At 37.9% G+C, this 20,381-nt stretch overlaps 1 protein-coding gene across 3 annotated transcripts in view; it reads right to left on the reverse strand.

Annotated features, from left to right (window-relative positions):
• The window catches only part of csnk1a1 (casein kinase 1, alpha 1), a 57,671-nt gene that overhangs the window by 22,592 nt on the left and 14,698 nt on the right, over nt 1–20,381 (reverse strand). For 2 of the 3 annotated variants that reach the window (XM_072590926.1, XM_072590928.1), the window contains exons 4-5: nt 16,433–16,531; nt 6,256–6,339 (exon numbers count right to left, since the gene is read on the reverse strand). In XM_072590926.1, coding sequence (XP_072447027.1) covers nt 6,256–6,339; nt 16,433–16,531 — 183 coding nt within the window. The remainder of the gene's footprint in view (nt 1–6,255; nt 6,340–16,432; nt 16,532–20,381) is intronic. The other variant, XM_072590927.1, reaches the window with a different exon arrangement.

Below are 20,381 nucleotides of genomic sequence, written 5' to 3' on the forward strand. Positions count from 1 at the left end.
TATGGGATGATTTACATTATACTGTTTCTGGAAATGATGTGATCACCATATTGTGACTTGAGTGGCACGTACTGTGGGTAAATGGCTGGGGATTATCTTGGGGGCGTTACTGACTGTAAAGTGATACTCTTGTACTGTATAAAGGAAAGGCTGTTTCCTTTGTTTGGAGAGATCTTTGACATGGCTTCGCAAAATCTGCGAACTGTGTTAAGGGTTCCTCCAGAAAGCTTGGCGTGTTGCAGTCGCATCAAGGGTGTAAGACTCAAGAAAAAGAACCTACCAGTGACCACGCTTTACAATAAATACAACTGGATGTAAAGGTTATTGGGTGTTGCGGTTGAGAGGCAAAGTATCAATCAAAGTTATTTCAGAAAGGATGAAAGTTTCCACTAATGCGTTTTTCATAACTGATCATTTCTGAGCAGGGTAAATCCATCCCCAACATAAAGAGTTTAATAAATGCAACACCTCTCTCCAAATGCGTCTGAAAGCTTAATTTTTGCTACCTCAAAACATGACAAAAAAATGACAGATTTTCAATCATTAAATATCCTGATGCTAATTTTACTAGGGATCCACTGCACATTCCAACGTGAGTTAAAGGAATGTTCTGTAATTTGCTGTTGAAACAAGTTGATTCAGATGGAGAACTTTCATAGGCATATACTTTGCTTTCATGCCTCAAAAGGAAGTCAACTTAATATTTACAAATATGTTCTGTTCAGTGGTGGCATTCTTACCAGTCAGATGTACAGCATGGAAACAGACCCTTTGGTCCAACCCATCCATGCCGACCAGATATCCCAACCCAATCTAGTCTCACCTGCCAGCACCCGGCCCCATATCGCTCCAAACCCTTCCTATTCATGTACACATTCACATGCCTTTTAAATGTTGCAATTGTACCAGCCTCCAACACATCCTCTGGCAGCTCATTCCATACACATACTACCCTCTGCGTGAAAAAGTTGCCCCTTAGGTCTCTTTTATATCCTTCCCCTCTCACCCTAAACCGATGCCCTCTAGTTCTGGACCCCCCCGCCCCCACCCCGACACCAGGGAAAAGACTTTGTTTATTTATCCTATCCACGCCCCTCAATTTTATAAACCTCTATAAGGTCACCCCTCAGCCTCCGATGCTCCAGGGAAAACAGCCCCAGCCTGTTCAGCTTCTCCCTGTAGTTCAGATCCTCCAACCCTGGCAACATCCTTGTAAATCTTTTAAGTTGCTGAATTTGCTTTAGAGGAATGAATTATGACCTCGGCTGGCATATCTATGCAGAGGCAATGCCATCTTTCGACTGAAGTACCAGCAATGGAGGGAAATGATCCTTTAACTTCAAGAGATCAGAAAATTAAACTGGCCTCCTTGCGTTTAACCCTTGACTTAATATCTAAAATATATTTTCTGGTTATGGATCTGTGAAGAACCTTTCTGCCACACTACAACAATGACTACCTCTAAAATGTAAATCACTCAGTTCGAGGTGGTTAAGGGACCTCCAATGTCTCTCACCATTCAAATAATAATCAGAGAACTTTACCCACAATTTTAACATAAGGGTTACCATTATTGGCCAAAAATAGTAAATCTAGCATCAAATGCCATTTATAAGAGAGGCAGGATGCTTTCTCTCAAGTACTACGGTCATCATTGAAAACTTTGATCAAATGGTCTTTTAAACTTCTAAATTACAGGGTAAATGCATTTTGTTTCAATTGACCCTAGTGTTATTCTGGCATATCTACACTGCAGTTCCTCCAAAGTCAGTATATCCTTTCAAATTGCAGTTTCTAGAACAATTCAATATACCAGGTGGAGTCTTGCTAGAGTTTTGCATTAAAACGTAACTATTTTCTTGTGTTCTACTTGCTCATTTAATTTTTAAGTAATTTTAACTGGACCATATATAGCTAATATGCATTATTCTTCATATATTAGCCTTTTGACAATAATTTGACATCACCTTCCAAAACCACAAATTATACCACCTAGAAGGTAGTGCAGAACCATACGACTTACAATGCTTCAAGCCACCTACTATCCAGACATCGAAATTATATCAAAATTCATTTATTCGGTCAAATCACAGAACTTGCTTCCCAACAGCAATAAGGTATGTACCTTTATCCCAAAAATTGCAAAGGCTCAAGGCAGATCACCACCATTTTGAGGGCAATTAGGGGTTAGCAATAAATAATGGTCTGGTGAAAAGAATTTTCAAATTGATACACAACCACTGTGATCAACAGAGCTCACAAATTGACTAATAACTTGTGTGAAAGTGAAACAGTATGTGATAGTGAGCAGAGGTAATTCAAAATAAGTTAGGGTTCAAAAAACTGTTTTTAACAATTGAAAGTCATATCAAAATCCACAGACTTCCAAAGCGTTCTTGAGTAGACGAAGAACTTTTAAAAGAAAAACTAACTAGCCTATGATCTGCCAGATGAATGATTAGCAACGGTGGTCATCTACCTTCCTGAACATCTTAGTTCTATTACTCACATGAAGGTTACTTAAATAAAACTATATTGTACTTAGCCACACTAGGAAGAAACTTTTACATATTTTGGCCTTAGTAAAAATATATTTCAAAGCCTCATCTGTGAATTACATTAAAAAAGCTTCATAAAATTACATTTAAAATGAAATCATTCACCTTTGGTGCACTAATTCAATTTGAAAGCAATTCATCACAGCTATAAGTTAATTTATTTCCAAATGTACAATTTCAAGAAATATCCAGGACAAGGTTGGTGTAACTAAGTAGTCAAATTATTCTCTCAACTATGGCCAATATTAAAACATTTAGCATCAACTGTTAACCAATTGCTGAGAAGGATTTTTCTGAAATATCATGTAGTAAAAAGCTCTCAAAGGAAAAGTCCAAAGGATCCCAGAATGCCATATAATTAAGATTTTATTAATTTACCCATATTAACTAAAAGTGATCACAAACTATTCAGCCAAAACACTTATTGATTTAACTACTGTTCTCCAAACTAGGCATACAATGCTGGTAATTTGTCCTTAGCTGCATCATTTTTAAACTGCAATTGCAACACAGGTCTAATCATACAGCACCTATTTGTTGGTTAATAAAGTTTGACTTGGATTGCTGATAAATGATAAACAACAATGATGAATACACACAGAGCTTGCCAAATTGCATCACAGGTAGACAGCGATTAAAAGGTTTTTAGTGCACTTGCCTTCATTGCTCAGACCACTTCGAATATAGGAGTGGGAACATGTTGAAGTTGTACAGGACATTAGTGAGGCAACTTTGGACTGCTGTATACAGTTCTAGTCATCCTGCTATAGGAAGGATATCATTAAAATGGAGACAATTCAGAAAAGATTTACAAGGATGTCCCTGGTCTGGAGGGCTTGAGTTTGAGCATAAGCTTTTTTCATGGACTATAGGAGGTTGAGGTGACCTTATAGAAGTTCATATAATCATGAAGTGAATAGCAAAAGTCTTTCACTTATGGTGGTTGGGGTGGGGCACGCTCAAAATTAGGTTTTATTTTAAAATATACTTTTAAGGTCAGACAAGATTTAGAAGGGGCCATTGAGAAGGGCAACATTTTCAGAGGGTAGTTTATATGTGGAATAAACTGCCAGAGAAAGTGGGTTCGCACAGGTACTTAAAACATTTAAAAAGACATTTGGATAGGGGCCAAATGCAAGCAAATGGGATTAATTTAGTTTGGAAAACTTGGTTGGCATGGGCAAGTCAAACTGACAGGTCTGTTTTCATGCTGTATTATTCTATGACTCTAATACTGTCTGGATAAAATTTTGACTGCAATGGTTAATTGTTAATAGCCCTTATGGGCAAGCCCAACAGTAAATATATAACCAGATGATAAAGATTGAAGAATTGAAATTAAATTGCTCATTGGATATTCAAATCAAGAACAGTCGTTGGATTTAATCATAAATAAATCTTACTATTTATCACTAAAAAGAAATCATACCTAAACTATGCATTTTACCAATTCTTTCACCCCCTACTATTCCATTACTTTATTTACAAACTCACTTGAAATTAGGTGTTTTAGCTCCATTGTGCTATGAGGCTTCCTATTTGCATTGCCAGAATGAGAATGCTGCAAATGATTTCAATGGATGGCTGGGATCATAGATGTTGCATCGCTGCAATTTAAGCTATAGGTGGGCAATAAGTAAATAAGGTTCTCTAGCTTCCTGAACTGATATGCAAAAATTGGATGGTTGCTGTAACAAATGGTTTTTAAAATTCACTTATGGGATGGGGGTGCTGCTCTATGGCCAGTATTTATTGCCTGTCCCTTGCTGGCCTTGAAACTAAGTGGGCGGCTAGTTAGCACTGCTGCCTCACAGTGCCAGAGACCCGGGTTCAATGCCCGCCTCGGGCAACTGTCTGTGTGGAGTTTGCACATTCTCCCTGTGTCTGCGTGGGTTTCCTCCAGGAGCTCCGGTTTCCTGCCTCAAAGATGTGCAGGTTAGTTGAATTGGCCATGCTAAATTGTCTGTAGTGTTAAGTGAAGGGGTAAATGTAGGGGAATGAGTCTGGGTGGGTTGCTCTTCAGAGGGTTGGTGTGGACTTGTTGGGCCAAAGGGCCTGTTTCCACACTAAGTAATCTAATCTAATCATTTCAGAGTATATTGCACTGGGTCTGGAGTCACACATAGAGCAGGTGAGGATGGCAGATTTCCTTCCCTGAAGAACATTAGTAAGCCAGATGGGTTTTTCCAATAATTGGCAATGGTTTCATGGACATCATTAAGTTTTTAAATTCCAAACATTAAAAAAATTGAATTCAATATGCTGTGGAAGGATTCAAAACCTATAACATTAGCCACGTTTTGGATCAACAGGATAAGAGTTGAAATGTGGAGGTGATGGCTTAGCCCATCAGTAAACCTAGAACACATGACATCGCTAAATGATCAATTTCCTTTCCAATATTCCTGCCAACAGTAGTGACTTTTTTAAAAAAATGAATATTACTTCCATTCCAATTCTCTTTGCTACAGGAACACCCCATGGAGATAAAATAGGCTTGTGTAAACAATGCCAATTAAAAGTATCTGACCAGACAAATTAAATCAATGTTTAATTGTGTTTTAGTGTAAAGCCTTCTCAATCAAATGGAGAACACACCCAAACTTCACAAGTTATAAATATTGTAAATTACCAAAACGGACCATCACTATTAAGATGAAATAAAAAAGGGAAAAAACAGCAACCCCCTGGATTCAAGATCTACCTGCTCCAAAGGTATGCCATAGCATCTCTGAACAGGTCAATTCTTGCTTTTCAAAGCACGCTGCTTGACCTGATTAAATTTTCTTTTGAGTGATAGTGTGCAGGTTTACCTGTTTGAGCTAACGTCGCCTAGCTCTCTAATTCTCATTTAGAACCTTTCTGACAATATATCCACTTATTCAAAACACCACTCTGCTTTTAAAAGCAATCACTAAATATGTTCCAAACGCTGCAAGATCCAAAACAAACTCCACATACATTTGTTAAATGGCTAAAACACTGGCACAGTTAGTCTACCACAAACATCTATGCCAACCCCTCAAAAGTTATCATACAGGCAATATTAAATTAACAATCTTGGGAAGAAAACACTCAAGTCTCAATAATTCTATTCAATTGCTCATTCTGAATGTCCTTTCACGCTGAAGATGCAACCTGCACTTAAGTTTTATATGCCAGCTTCACTTGTCATTAAAATATCAGAGCTAAGGAACGTAAAGTCACTATAGTCAGCATGGTGACTAAGTAGTGTAGCACTCACCCAACACCTCCATGGTGGCTGGTCTGAGTCCCAGTCAAGGCCAACACTCCAACCTGCCCCATTTTGCCAGTTCTCACTGTGGGAAGCTAACAAATCCAGACATGAAAAGGTGGACACACCTAACTAGCTGGTTCACAAAGCACCAGTGCCAAAGGGGGTCGAACAAACGTGTTTGTTTTCTCCCAGCCAGAATTCAGTTAGAGGGAGGAAGGCTAAAATAAAATCAGTGCAGATACAAAGAAATATAAAGATTACACATAAATTGTCAAATTTCAGCCCAATCCTAATAGCACACCATAGCCAGAAAATAATTTAGTTAACAGAACAAGAAATTTCCAAGAAAACAAACACGTTTACCATGTAAGTCTGAATAATGCCAACACAGTTAGTGGCGTTAAATCAGATTGGAAAGAATAAATTTAGGGTTGGCTTGAGTAGGAGACAGTTTCAGACCTGATTTAATCCTGAGAAAGCTGGATCGTGAGAAGGACTAACAGTCATGCTTCTTTTCCTCTTCCCCACTGGAGATTCTAAACACTGAACAAATGAAGATTGTGGCAGTGCATGAACATTATTGCTGACATAGAAAGGCCAGCGCAGACAGGCAACACGGAGGCTTTTAAGAAGGGGCAGCCAAATGGCATCCATCTTCCCAACATCAGCTCTATTAATTTTGTGTTCTAAATTAAAACAATAGAAGCACAACCACCACAGTGCTTTTAAAGTAATTGAAAAACCAGTAAAAGCTTAGCAAAACAATTATGTCCAAAATTAAATAAAACACCCCCATTTCAATCTTAAACTTAATGAATAAGGGAGCAAGATTACACAATTGCATCTGCAAAAGGGTGTAGAGACACAGCAAAAGTGACAGTTAAGGAAAAACACTACCTGTGTTAGTATTTTAGCTGACATTTGGCAAGCTTTAGTCAAGTATGTCCTATGGTTTTAAGGCAAGTTATTAATGTACAAGGACACAGGCAGCGCCAGAACAGAAATGATCAAAATCATGCAACATGAAGCCCGCAGGTACTGCTTACAGTTCTGAAGTCTGTGCTATTTTTATGGATTTAGCTATTGATTTGCATTTCCAACTTCAGAAAGAAAAATTACGAAAATAGATCAATGATCATTTAGTGCCTTGTTATTTAAAACAACATTGTAAAAGCCTACATAGGAGGAAACTTGAACTTTTGGAATTTACAATTTCCAAGGATTAGTGCTGGAAGTGTTCAGGTCACGGTAATATTATAAATGTTATTGAAATGAAAATTTGATCATGTAACGAATATCAAGACCTTCAGTAAGGAAGAGGTAGAAGGCAGTTAGGCAAAATAGTTTGGTCAAATTTTCAGAATGGTTAATATTAGGCAATAGGCATGCTAAATTAGCTTGAGATAAGCATTTCACTCGATTACAGGCACAATTACCCCTCTCAATTAAAATACAGATCTGATGACATTTATAAGTCACACCTACAGAACTCTTTTCTTTAACAATTATTTCACTACAATTCAAGTTATTGATTAGCAATAGCAATATGTCTACAGAATACTTCGACTACAGTGCTTTCTGCTTATTACGTCAACATTTTTAATTTACTTGAGTGCAACAGGTGTAATTTTGTCACCCAGTCCTCTCACATTTTACTAAAAAAAAAGACAGTGATGACCAAAGTTTTTGCTAAGTTGCATTACTTCCAAAATACGTTGTTCAATGAGACAAACATGTCTTTAAGGTACAGCCGCATTCTCAGAACTGGCTAAAATCTGAAATTGTCAGTGCATTCAATGACAATATGTGGGCATGTAAAAAGTTCAAAGTCAATATTGGACGTGTTTACTATTTATAAAGAAAAGTATGCAAACAGCTTTTTTCTAAGTTTCATAGTGCACTTTTCTTCCTTTGCTTCGAAGGGGGGACGTCAAACTGTTGTACTGCTTCAAAGGCAGTCACTAACAGCAACACTTTAGAAAGGGAAGATGAGGCTGTTCACTAGGGGGAGAGAAAAAAAAAAGTACCTCAGCCAAGTCTGATCCCATCGTGACCTATAATGTGTACTTGTAAATATTTATCAAGGGTTAGAACAATCAACCAAAGGGTGCTAAGCCCAACAATTGCGTGCTTTCATGATACCAAACTTAAATTAGCTAATTTAGCACAGTTACCCAGGAACCCAGTTGCGTATGGTTAAACCATTGGCTGCATTTACTGACACCAGCAAATGCACTCTTTAAATGTTGCGCACATATGCAAAGAGTCTATGGGGTAAAGCCCAGCAAGAGAGCAAGCAACAGGGCAAGCGGGAGATAGGGAAAAGAAAGTCAGCACACAGGAATACTGCAGGGCAGAAGACAGATTGGGAGTGGAGCTCTGTACAGGGGTGGGGTTGGACGGTAGGAGGAAGTACGGGGCAAGAGGGGGTGGAAGATTCAGGGTGGGTGGGCAAGGGGGAGAACAGTGCAAAATTAAGACAGAGGGGGACTGGAAAGGCGGCCTCAGGGCACCTGGGCCCTTGTTTTGAGCATCTTCCTCCTCACTTACAACACTTTTCCCACCAGTGAACCTTGTTTTAAAATCGCGTACATTTCACTGAGCATGCACAGTATGACATTTGCACATGTTACACAAATTCTATGATGTGATATTGTGTTTGGAGCCATTCACACACACCTTCCAGAATGAATGCATACGCATAGTTCATTGCAGTTGCAGGTGTCAGCAAACACTATCTAAATTAAATATGGGCTGAGGTAAAGAAAACATTAAGTATGTTTAGCATGAATGTACTAATTACTAAGTAATAATATTTGTTAGGTGGCTACTCAAATTAGATTTTACAAGACAGACTGAGTCAGGTCATGATTACAGCTTGACCAAGCTATACTGTGAACTCATATCTGCAATATATAAAAGTAACTAGAAAAGGATAGAACTGAAGGCAAGATTTGAAGAAAAAAACCAATTTACAGTAATAAGGGATGCACTGTAATCAATCATGTAGTCCATACTGAATTATGCCAGTTTACTTACAAGTACTTATTAATGAAAGCGTGGTCTTTATTAAAGGAAGTCTGTCTGCTGGAGCACAGGGCTATCCTAGGCTGCTGCTCAAGATTTTGGCAATTATATTTACATTATTGCTAACAGGGCAAATTTCAACATCATGCACAGTTATACTAAGAAAACAATCTGATTTGAAATGTCGCATAAATGTCATCTCTTGCTAAAACAAACATTTGGGTTGAATACCTTGCCAAGCCAAGTAACCAATGAGCCACACAATTTTGTACCACAAATTTCATTTAATTTTAAAAGATATAAAATGCTGATACAAACTTAGAATATGCAGGCAAGAGTAACAAGGTTTTGATTAAACAGTCCAAAGTTAACACATCCTGCTATTTTGCTCATCCAAGTTCAATCCTGCCAGAACAGGTTGCACAGCCACCCAGTCCTGGAGTGGCAGATTAGACCCTACAATTTTCAGACAGAACTAGCTTCAGTCAAGCTCTTGGGACACTGAAGAATGTTCATCCTACTCCCAAAGTCAGGAAAAAGTAAATGCTTCTTCCTTTCAATAAAACTATGTAGAATTACACAAAAATCTGAGTCGGAAGATGAATAATGTCATAAATTAATGGCAGTGGTTCAGCTAGCAATTACTTTTCATTCAAGTAGGGTGCAAAGACCAAAAAAAAAGAGACTAGAAATTCCAGACTCATTCACTGGTTGCAATTAATCTAAAAAAGGAACAGAACTAGTCTCATGAGTATGGAGAGTAAAATGTCAGGTCCCATGTACTTTCCAACAACTTCTTATGGAAAGCGCACAAGGATGTTAGATGTTTTTCAAATATGTTGCTGACGAAATTGATAAAAAAGCGTCAATGGGCACAGCATACTTAAGATTTTCAGAAGTCACCCACAGGAGGCGGGTAACAAAAAAAGCACATGGGAAGAGGTAGCACACTAGTATGATAGTTATTATTTTATGCACAGAATAGGAATAAAATTGGTCATCCTTACATTGGCAGGCTGTGACTAGTGGGCTACCACAAGGATCAGTAATTTGGCCTCACTGCTCACAAACATATATCAGTAATTTGAATGCAGAAATCAAAAGTACTCCTTCCAAACTTGCGGATGGTACAAAGTGGGAATGCGTGCAATGAGGAGGCTGTAAAGAGGATTCAGGAGGATTTGGATAGGCTGAATGAAAGGGCAAGAACATGGCAGATTAAATAATTTTCCACATTGCAGTTATCCATTTTGGTAGGACAAACAGATGCAAATATTTCTCAAATGTCAAGAGACTGGAAACAAATTAAAAACATGCAAGCACAGCAAGATATTGGGAAGACTAATGGAATGTTTGTCTTTATTGCTAGAGGATTTCAGTATACGAGAAGTGAAATCTGGCTTCAATTGTACAGGCACTTGGGTTAGATTGCACCTGGAGTAGTGTGTGGAAGTTTGGTCCATTTCGGGTAAGATACCATTGTCATAGAAGGAATGCAACAAAGATTCACCAAATATATTCACAGGATGGCAAGACTATCCTATGAACGAAAATTAGGAAAACTTGCCCTTTATTCTCTACAGATTTTAAGAATGAGCGATGAACTTAAAAATGAGGTGGGAAAGGCTGCCATTTTGGTTAGAAATAAGAAATATTTTTGCTCAGAGGGTTGTGATCCTTTTGAACTTTTACTGCAGAGGACTGGAATATCAGTCTTTGAGAATGTTTAAGGTGCAGATTGCCAAGCAAATTTCTCAATCATCTCATACAGGATTATGGTAATAGGGTGAAGAAAAGCAATTTAAGTGTTTAATCAGCCACAATGTATTAGAGGGCAAATTTGATGGGCGGAATGGCCTACTCCTGCTAAGATGTCAATGCTTGGATTCTTGTCATAGCTTTCACCAGTAACACCAGCCTGCTGACATACTGCCAAACATGCGTGAAAAAAAGTATTTCTCAAGCCATTAACATCTACAGAAATGTACCCTGACTAAGATAACATTTTGTTGATACAGTCTTATGGAATAAATTTTAAATCTTAAAATATTTTTAGTGTCACCTATATGAAGCAGGAAAAAATATCCCATAAGATGTAGAGCAGTGTGCAATAAAGAGCATGGAAGTTCCTTTGGCACACCTAAAAAAACTAATTTTATTGTCTATTTGGGTGGGGTGGGTGATTCCTTTGCAGACAACCTTCCTTTAAAGATTACAATTAAATAGGCCCAAGTTGGCATTAAAACAGGCAGACTCTGGTAAACTCAAGGGGATAGCAGCACCTATACATTAAAAAAAACACACTCTGCTGATGTATAACAATGTGACTAATAAAAACCTGAGTTTTTTTTAAAAAGCTGTTTGCCACTCCAAGTTTATCTGTCACTATAAACAGATTCAAATATATCAAATGCAGCATGCATAATGTTGCCAATGCTGCCTGTCTGCTCAAGCTCAAAAATGACAAACTTCAAATCAAGCACACAAACATACAAAGCTCAACTTCATTCCTTATGAAATGAAAGTGGAATTAACATCAATTATTCTAGTATCATTATAAATATTTTTCAAGAATGACAAGAATTCACATTTAACTCCTTGAATTTTATCCAAAATAATTTTGTAGTCATGTACCTTCTATCAGGAATAAACACTGAAAACAGTGAGCACAACCAAGATGTGAAATAAATGAACAGTTTTCTTATTCTTCCATGTTTATTTAACCAGTTAAGATTATATGGTCGGAGGCTTGATGCTAGATGTAATATAATAAAACAGATTGGCAAGACATTGCCAACCATATTTATTAATAAACAAACTGGCAAATATCACGTTCGTAGCCAGGTCTGTAAACTGTCAGATGCTGCAAATGCTAAGGCTTCAATTTCAGTTCATAGTGGAGAAGCTATGAATACCTGTGCTCGTGAGTCTAAAAGGATTTTTTTGGGAGTGAGGGGGGAATAGAAGATCCTATTTAATTCAGGTAATGTAACTTCAAGAGAGCTCACAGATAAAAGCTAATGCAGATTGTGTTAAAGCAAACATATGGTAACATCAAAGCTAGAAAATCCTTGAGATTTCAGATGAAGATCAGAACAGTATTGCCAGGTCACTAACAAAAGAATGTTAGGGTGGAGAACAAACCAGACAAGTTGTATTGCAGAACCACATTTAGGATACTAGATGCAGTTTTAATTGCTATTCCAGAAATAGATGAGTGTATGAAAAGTTTTGATTACTGACTAGATTGCAGAATCTAGATTTGATGGAAGAGAGATAACTCTGGGTCTTTATCCTAAGGAGAGCAGAAAGAGGCTTAAGTGAAAAGGGTTTAAAATTAGGAAATCATTTGGTAAAATACACTCAAATAAGTTCTAATGCCATGTACAGAATAGTAACACCAGGAACTACATTTCCAAATTTTACTGCCAAGGCTGAAAGAACTGGATTCTCTGGAAAAGATGAGATTCTGTTACAGGAATCAGATTATCAACAGATAAATAATATATATAAAAAAAAAAATCGCTGGATCTCAACAAAGAGCCAAATGCTGGAGACAGCTTTACACAATGGGAAAAGACTTTTACACTATCAATCATCAAGCACTTATCTACTGAAGTCCAATTTTGCTAGCACTTGGTAGTAGCCTTATTTACAAAGGTGTTTCAAATATTAGCTGAAAATGTGTTGCTGGAAAAGCGCAGCAAGTCAGGCAGCATCCAAGGAGCAGAAGAATCGACGTTCCGGGCATGAGCCCTTCTTCAGGAAATGCTCTGATCTCCAGCATCTGCAGTCCTCACTTTCTCCTATTTCAAATATTATCTAAATTCTTAAATGCTATGGTGACTCCTCTCTCTATCCACTTTTTAGGTGGTGAGTTCTAGATACCATAATGAAAAATATTCTCTCCAATTCCTTGTAAAATCACTAGCCCTCATCTTAAAACTGTGACCTCTGGTTGACCCCACTAGGGAAAGCATTGGGACTATAGATTCCATGCCCCTTAATTTTGTGTACCTTAGCCATCTCCAGCCCAAGCACCATACTGGTTGATCTGCTCTGCACTGCACCCAGTGCAGTGCCATTATATCCTCTCTAAAGTGTGTGACCAGAACTGTGCAAAGTATTCCAGCTGTTGCCTAACTTCCATCTTATACATTTCTATCATACTCCCCCTACTCGTGTCTTTAAAGCCTTGAATAATAAAAGTCAAATATCACACATCAGGTTACAGTCCAACAGGTTTATTTGAAAACACTAGCTTTTGGCGTGCTGCTCCTTCATCAGGTGTTAGTGAGGGGGGAAAATCTTAGACAATTCATAAAAGAATTGAGGTGCAGATTTTGATTGATTTACATGCAAATTCCCACTTCTTTCAAGCCACTGCCCTGGTGTCATCAATACAAAGGAGGTGACACCTCTGATCATAAGACCATAAGACATAGCAGCAGAAATTAGGCCAGTAAACCCATACAGTCTGCTCTACTGTTCAATCATGGCTGATATGTTTCTCAACCTCATTCTTCCTGTAACCCTGGATACTCAAGAACCCATCTACCTCAGTGTTAAATATCCTCCATGACCTGGCTTCCACAGCCTTCTGTGGCAATGAATTCCATAGAATCACCACCCTGATTAGAAGTTTCTTCTTATCTCTGGTCTAAAACATCCTCCTTTTACTCTAAGGCAGTGCCCTCCGGACCTAGTCTCTCCTACCAACAGACAGATCTTCCCAGCATCTACTGCCCAGGCTATTCAGTATTCCATATGTTTCCATTAGAAACCTCATCCTTCTAAACTCCATCAAGTATAGACCCAGAGTCAAACAGTCTGCATATGTTGTGGACTATGACAAAACTTGTGTCATAGTTGGACAAGAAGTCTGTTGAGGCCTTTGGGAATAACATCCTGCATTCTTTATGCACTTGCCCACTGGCATCCTCAAACCAACGTGCCAAAGTCTGATATACACTGTCTGACTGGAGGTCAGTGACTTATCTTAGGGCAGTGACTTTAAAGAAATTCTGGTATTTGCATATTAATCGGAACCTGAACTTACATTCTAATGGATTGAAGATTTAAGAGCCAGCTGTTCAATTCGTTCACAAGATGCATGACCCTTTGACCTTTTTACTATAAATTCTGTACTTAAGGTCATGCTCTCTCACTAACACCTGAAGAAGGAGCAGTGTTCCAAAAGCTAGTGTTTTCAAATAAAGCCACTGAATTAAAACCCAGTGTCATCTGATTTTTGATATTGTCCAACTCAGTCCAACACCAGCATGCCCCCGTTTTGAATAATCAAAGGCTAGTAAACCCATATGTGTTCTTAATCAACTTATTCATTTGTCTTAATAAAGACAAAATGCTGGAGAAACTTGGGTCTAGCAGCATCTATGGAGGAAAAAAAAAGCTGACATTTAGTTTGAAGATGCCTCAACATATTAACTGTTTCTCTTGCCACAGATGTTGCTAGGACTGTTGAGTTTCTCCAGTACTTGCTCTTGTTTTCTCATTTCCAACATCTGCACTATTTTGCTTTTACCCAGATGTCCTGTTTCTTTAAGATTTTGAACACCTGGACACACATGTCTCTTCTGTACTTCAAAGGGTCTTATTATGCATGATGTACTCTCTTGCCTTATTTTCCTCCAAAAATCTGCACTTTTTCCAGATAATATACCATTTGCTACTGCCCTATCCATCTGATGAGACTGTCCATATTGTCCCAAGTGTAAGGCCTTCCTCCTTGCTATTTACCACACCACCAATTTTCACATCATTGGTAAGTCTCTTACACTCAAGGAAATTAATGTGTACAAGTGTAAAAGCACCATCTCTGATCCTGACCCATATGCCATAGGACACAAGCTTCAAATCAAAAAACGATCTCTGACCACCACCCTCTGCCTCTTGGTATGAAGTCAATTTTGGATTCAATTTGCCACACTGCACTGGAATCCATGATGTCTTGTCTACTTAACCAGTCTAGAATATGATACCTTGTTAACAGCATTAGTGAAGTCCACATGGACTACATTAAATGCACCAACCTCATCTATACATCTTAGTCACTGCCACAAAAATGCTTCAATTTATTGGATGTCGTCTCACCCTGACGAGGCCTTGATTATTTATGATTAGAGGTCTTCATGTACAAAGTAAATATATCCCTCAATCTTTTTCCAAAGGTTTCCCTATCACTGATATTAAATTCACTGGCCTTGAGGTCCCTGGTCCATCCCTACAACCCTTCTTGAATCATGGTATCACATTAACTGATCTCCTGTCAAATTGGCACCACTCCTGTGCCAAAGATTACTTTACACCTCAAGTTAGGGTGGTTGAAATCTCCAGCCTTGTTTCCCACAGCAGCCTGTGATACATCGCATCTGGGCCTGGGGATTTAATCAATTTTAAGACCATTGCCTTACCTCTCCCTATTCCAATTTGTGGAGTTACCACAGTTCTCCTTACTAATTTCTATACCTGCACCATCCTTCTCTATAGTAAGGAAAGATACAAAGTACACATTTAAAACTTAACTTGTCTCTTAGTTTTTCACACAGTTATTCTTCTGTCCCTGAACATACTTAAAAATGCCTTTGGGTATTCTCATTTTGTTTGTCACCGTTAGTATGTCCCTCTTCACCTTATTTTACAGCCCCTCTCCAATATGCATTGAGTATTCCAGTGATTTTCATAATCCATTCCTGCACATTCCTCAACATCTAGTGTTCTCTGGACTTGCGTCTCATCCTTCTCCTTTACAAGGAATGTTACCTCCTGAACTCAATTTCCTTCTGATCGACTCCAAGTGTTCCATTGCAGATTTTCCTGCAAGTAATGTTCCCAGTCCACTTTGGCCAAATCTTATCTTACTTTAATATCAGCCTGGTTCCAATTCAGGCCTCCTACTTCCAGCCTGCCTTCATCTTTTCTCACAATCTTAAATCCTACTGAGTGATTTGTTGAGAAATAAAATTTTGGTTTTCAGAATGTACCAAGGGAATAAACTGATAATTAGAGGTAGACAGACCAATGGTTTGCTTCAAATTATTGTAGAATTACTTAGATTCAGTCATAATGAAAAATGCATCACATGACCAATCCAGCTGCAACAACTTACAATGCAGGTGAGTCAAGGCTGCTGTTACAAGAACAGCTTTGAGGTTTGTTTTTGCAGGGGTGAGGTTGGTGGTGTTGGGCAGTGCAGAAAAAGAGCTGTTCATTTATTTTACACACTCCATTGTCTGTTTGTACACAAAGTTTAAATAAAACACGTTAAACTTATCATCCAGGTAATATTAATGCTTTATGCCTTCATTTAACTTGCTAGGAAGAGAAGTAATATTTCATCTTACTTCTAAAGTTAAGATCTCTGTCTATTACAACTTTCATCATGTTTTAAAACAGAAGATGCAAAGTTAAATGGAGCCATAGTAAAATTATAGTTCCCAAAATGGGTATCTAAGACAATAAAAATTAACTTCTACATGATTTTTTTGGTAGAGAAATAGTCACTGTTCAAACTTTCTGCATTTTTCATTACGTTAGGTTTCTGCTAAATTGTTCCTGATTTATTAAATACTTCAGATTGAATACCAACCTTATTACAATGACGTCCGATACCCATTAGAAAGTTGTCAGGTTTGATATCTCTGTGAATAAAATTCTTTGTGTGCACATATTCAATTCTGCTGATCATCTGAAAAACAGAAATGGAGAGAAAACTTGGTTGCTAGAAACAATAAGTTATATTCATACTACTTTGAGACTCAACTATATAATACTTAAGTACCAATGTCACATGAAGTGAACTAAAAGCTGAAAATATGTTATGATCCCAGAAGTGAGCAAAGTTAAGCAATGATCTGACTGAAGCTCAGTATCTTTTAAAAAAAAAAGAGAGAAATCCCAGATAGTTGCCAAGAAAACATGGTCACAATATTCCAGAGTTGCGAGCAAATATTGAACACTGCTTTGCAAAATAATCCAGTATGTATATAATTTATTTCCAACAGCCAGCTCAGTTAAATGAGGGCAACAAAAAACTGTAACCCACAGATCACATGAAACAGCCAATTGCCATCAAGATAGATGTCACCGTCTTTTCTGAAATAGTGATAACAAATAAAGCTTACAAAGGATCTCAATTAATTTTCTTTCAAGACCTTTAGAACTCTGTTCTACTGTTCTACTTCAGATTCGGAGATTACCAGACCATTTCCCAATCAGGATTTTGCTGCTCTGGATTCTTGAAAATACACTCAACATATTTTCATGCATAACTTCAGCATGTACACAGCTTCAGTCAGGTAGACAAGCAGGAGGCTGGAAGAACGCAGCAAGCCAGGCAGCAGCAGGATGTGGAGAAGTCAACATTTCAAGTATAACTCTACTCTACCACCTGATGCTGCTGCCTAGCTTGCTGTGTTCTTCTAGCCTCTCGTCTGTCTACTTTGGATTGCAGTAGCTGCAGCTTTTTTGTCTCCAGTTTCAGGAAGATGGCACATTAATTCATTGCAGAGCTCTAATCTTGCTCAGCTGCAAAACAAAGTACTGCTGATAGGCTGCCTTCACCTTCATTCACAGTTGCATTAAACAAATTCCTCCCCAGGTTCTACAGCTCCCTAACCCCAACATCTAATAGCATCTCCTGACTTCATGGAGCTCTAAATGCTTGAAAGTTGCTGCAACAGCATATTCTTGGGACAGTTTATTTTTCTCTCTGCTCCAAAGTATTTGGGAATGTCAGGTGGCTAGCCCAGTCAAACCATCGCCATCCAACTGACTGAAATGACTATTCAGTCACCCACAATCTGTTCAGACTGACTAATTGAAAACTCTAAGAGCCAACCTTATTCCTAGGCTGTATACAATATAAAACTATTGAATTTTTTTAACCTTCAAATGTAGTAACCACTCAGATCACCTAAATTCTACCATTTTCATAAAATTACTGATTTGCACAGCACAAACTGCATTGAATGAAATGGTTTAACATGAATGCAACAAAAATTTTAAAAACTTCAATCATTCTTCCAATGGCAGTGACAGAATGACAATGGAGGATGGTTTGTCTCCTGCTTTCTACTTCACTTTCCATTTAAAGCCATGCAATCTAAATCACACAAGTGAAAACTTCAATGTTGAATATTTAAATGTTAACTTTGAAACAACTGTGTTATAAGTTTTGGAACTTATTGTAGGACTGCATTATAGAGTCAGTGTCATTCACGGCATTGCACACATAAAACAAACAACCAAGTTTAATATACCTGTACTCTATACAGCAATCACTATTCCAAGTCCACTTTATACTTAAATAGACCCCATGGGGAAAAAAAAATCAATGTCATTGCAGTTTATCAGCATACAAAGACAAAACAGAACTCTGTTGATTGCCCCAGAAGTTAAAAAGCCGCAAAGCCATGGGAATATTCTGGAATTTAAGCGTACACAGGAGAGGTCTTGCAAAAGTTAATTCTCTCCTCCAGAATGTTTTGTCCATGATATATTGAATTTTACAATCCTAACCCAACATAAGGTTATGAACTAAAGCACAGATTTCAGCCTTTATTGCACCGAATGGCAAAGCAAGGAATTATTTCATCAGTGAAATTAAAACAGATCTTCAGAGTTGATTATTCGCTACTCCAGAGTTCTGTAATTTCAACAGCTTACCCTATTTTTGACTACATTGACACTCTAAAGAGTTGCAGCAAAGGCAGCTGCCATTGGATAATCCTGTCCTTGCCAGCTCTTAAGAGGAACTTACTGAGTCCCACTCCAATTTTCTAGCAATCCTGTAAGTGTTCTCCAAGTAATTAGCAAAATCCCATTTGACAGCAACAGTTGAATCTACCACTACAAAAACTGTCAGCATATGCATTTCAAATTTTCAATGTTACTAAAAACTTGTCTTAGATCACACCTGGTCATGCTACCAACTTAAAACTATGGCCTCTTATTTTTAAAACTTTCATACCAAAGGGAATAGTTTCTCACTATCTAATCGGTCAAAAGCCCTTGTTATTTTGAATAGCTCCAATAAACCATTTCTAAAACTGCACTATGTTACCACAGCACCAATGTCACCAATTTAGGCAAATGAAGTTTCTCAAATACTTTCTCTACTCCCTCAACATCCTTTCTAAAATGTTCTCAGAAGAGGACACAATACTCCCATAAGAATAACCAGTGCTCTCATTTTCTCTTGTTCACTGTCTATACTTCTATTTATAAGCCCAAGCTCCTGAATGGCTAATTTCCCAACATATCTTGCTATCTTCAAAATTCTGTTGCGCACACACCCAAGAACTCTGCTCTTGTACCATTATTCTAAATATTACCAGTGCAAACTGAAATTGCTTGCTATTCACACTGGAAATGATTAGAGATTGAACAATGCAGGTGCATTAACCTAGAATCAACAGTGAGTAACTCATCTCCTTTCAGAAGTACCATAATTTAGAAATCTAACAAGTAAATTCATGGTATTAAGATGGCCATTGGAATCAAAGTTACCGCCACATCCTGTGTATGCGCATACATGTATGCTCAAGAATGAATTCAGATTTAAAGTTATATTCACAATTAACTCTGACTATTACTTACAGAACTAACGCAACCCATAGCATTTATCTTGGCCTGTCAAAGACTTCCTTTGGGAAGTCTAGACCTTTCAATCATTTGCTTAACTAATTAAATTCAAGGGCAGAGACATTGCTGTCTAAGAAATTACCCAAGTCTCAGTACACCATGCGCCTACCATCCTGACAGTAAGAAAAAGTGACAATGATGTTACCTAAGCAATTAGATTTCAATATATAATTTTCTGAAACAATTACATTTGCACTTTAATGATATAATATTAACTACTACAGGGTATCAGTAACACTAACAGTAACCAGGCTGTAACATCACATTCTAAAGGATTACAGGGGATGTTGCGATGCCTCTTCTCTTTGAAGATGAGTTGTACCATCTTCATTAGTGTAGCAGTTGCCTGTGATTTCACAGTGACAGTCCTGCCACACTAACTCAATGCACGCACATATGGTGCTCAACCTAGTAGTAATAGTGGTCTTAAACATAGCCAACAAACAAAAAAGATGTAGCTGGTCTCCACTTGCTTAGTAGTGAGTGCAGCACAATAATAAGGCCACTTTGGTCTTATAAACATGCTAGTGCTTATGATTTACGACAGTCAAGAATTACAGCATAAAAACTTCTGTATTTGATTACTACTCATTTTTCTTCTTGGGATGTGAATGTCACTTTTAAGACAAATATTTACTGCTTACTCCAACCTGCTTCAGAACGTGTCAAATTGCCTTGTGACCTTTTGCAGCCTATGTAGGAAAACGCAGTGCAACTGGGGAGAAAATTCTAAGATTTTGATTTACAGACAGAGGGCAAAAAGTGATGCGGTGCCAAATTATGGTGAGAGACATGCAAGACATGATACCATAGTTTGCTGACCTCATCCATCTAGTTGGTAGATGTCATGACTTTGTAAGTTTTGCAGAGTTCCTGCAACACACCCTATGTAT

This window comes from Chiloscyllium punctatum, chromosome 20 (assembly GCF_047496795.1).
Source record: "Chiloscyllium punctatum isolate Juve2018m chromosome 20, sChiPun1.3, whole genome shotgun sequence".
NCBI classification, from domain to species: Eukaryota; Metazoa; Chordata; class Chondrichthyes; order Orectolobiformes; family Hemiscylliidae; genus Chiloscyllium; species Chiloscyllium punctatum.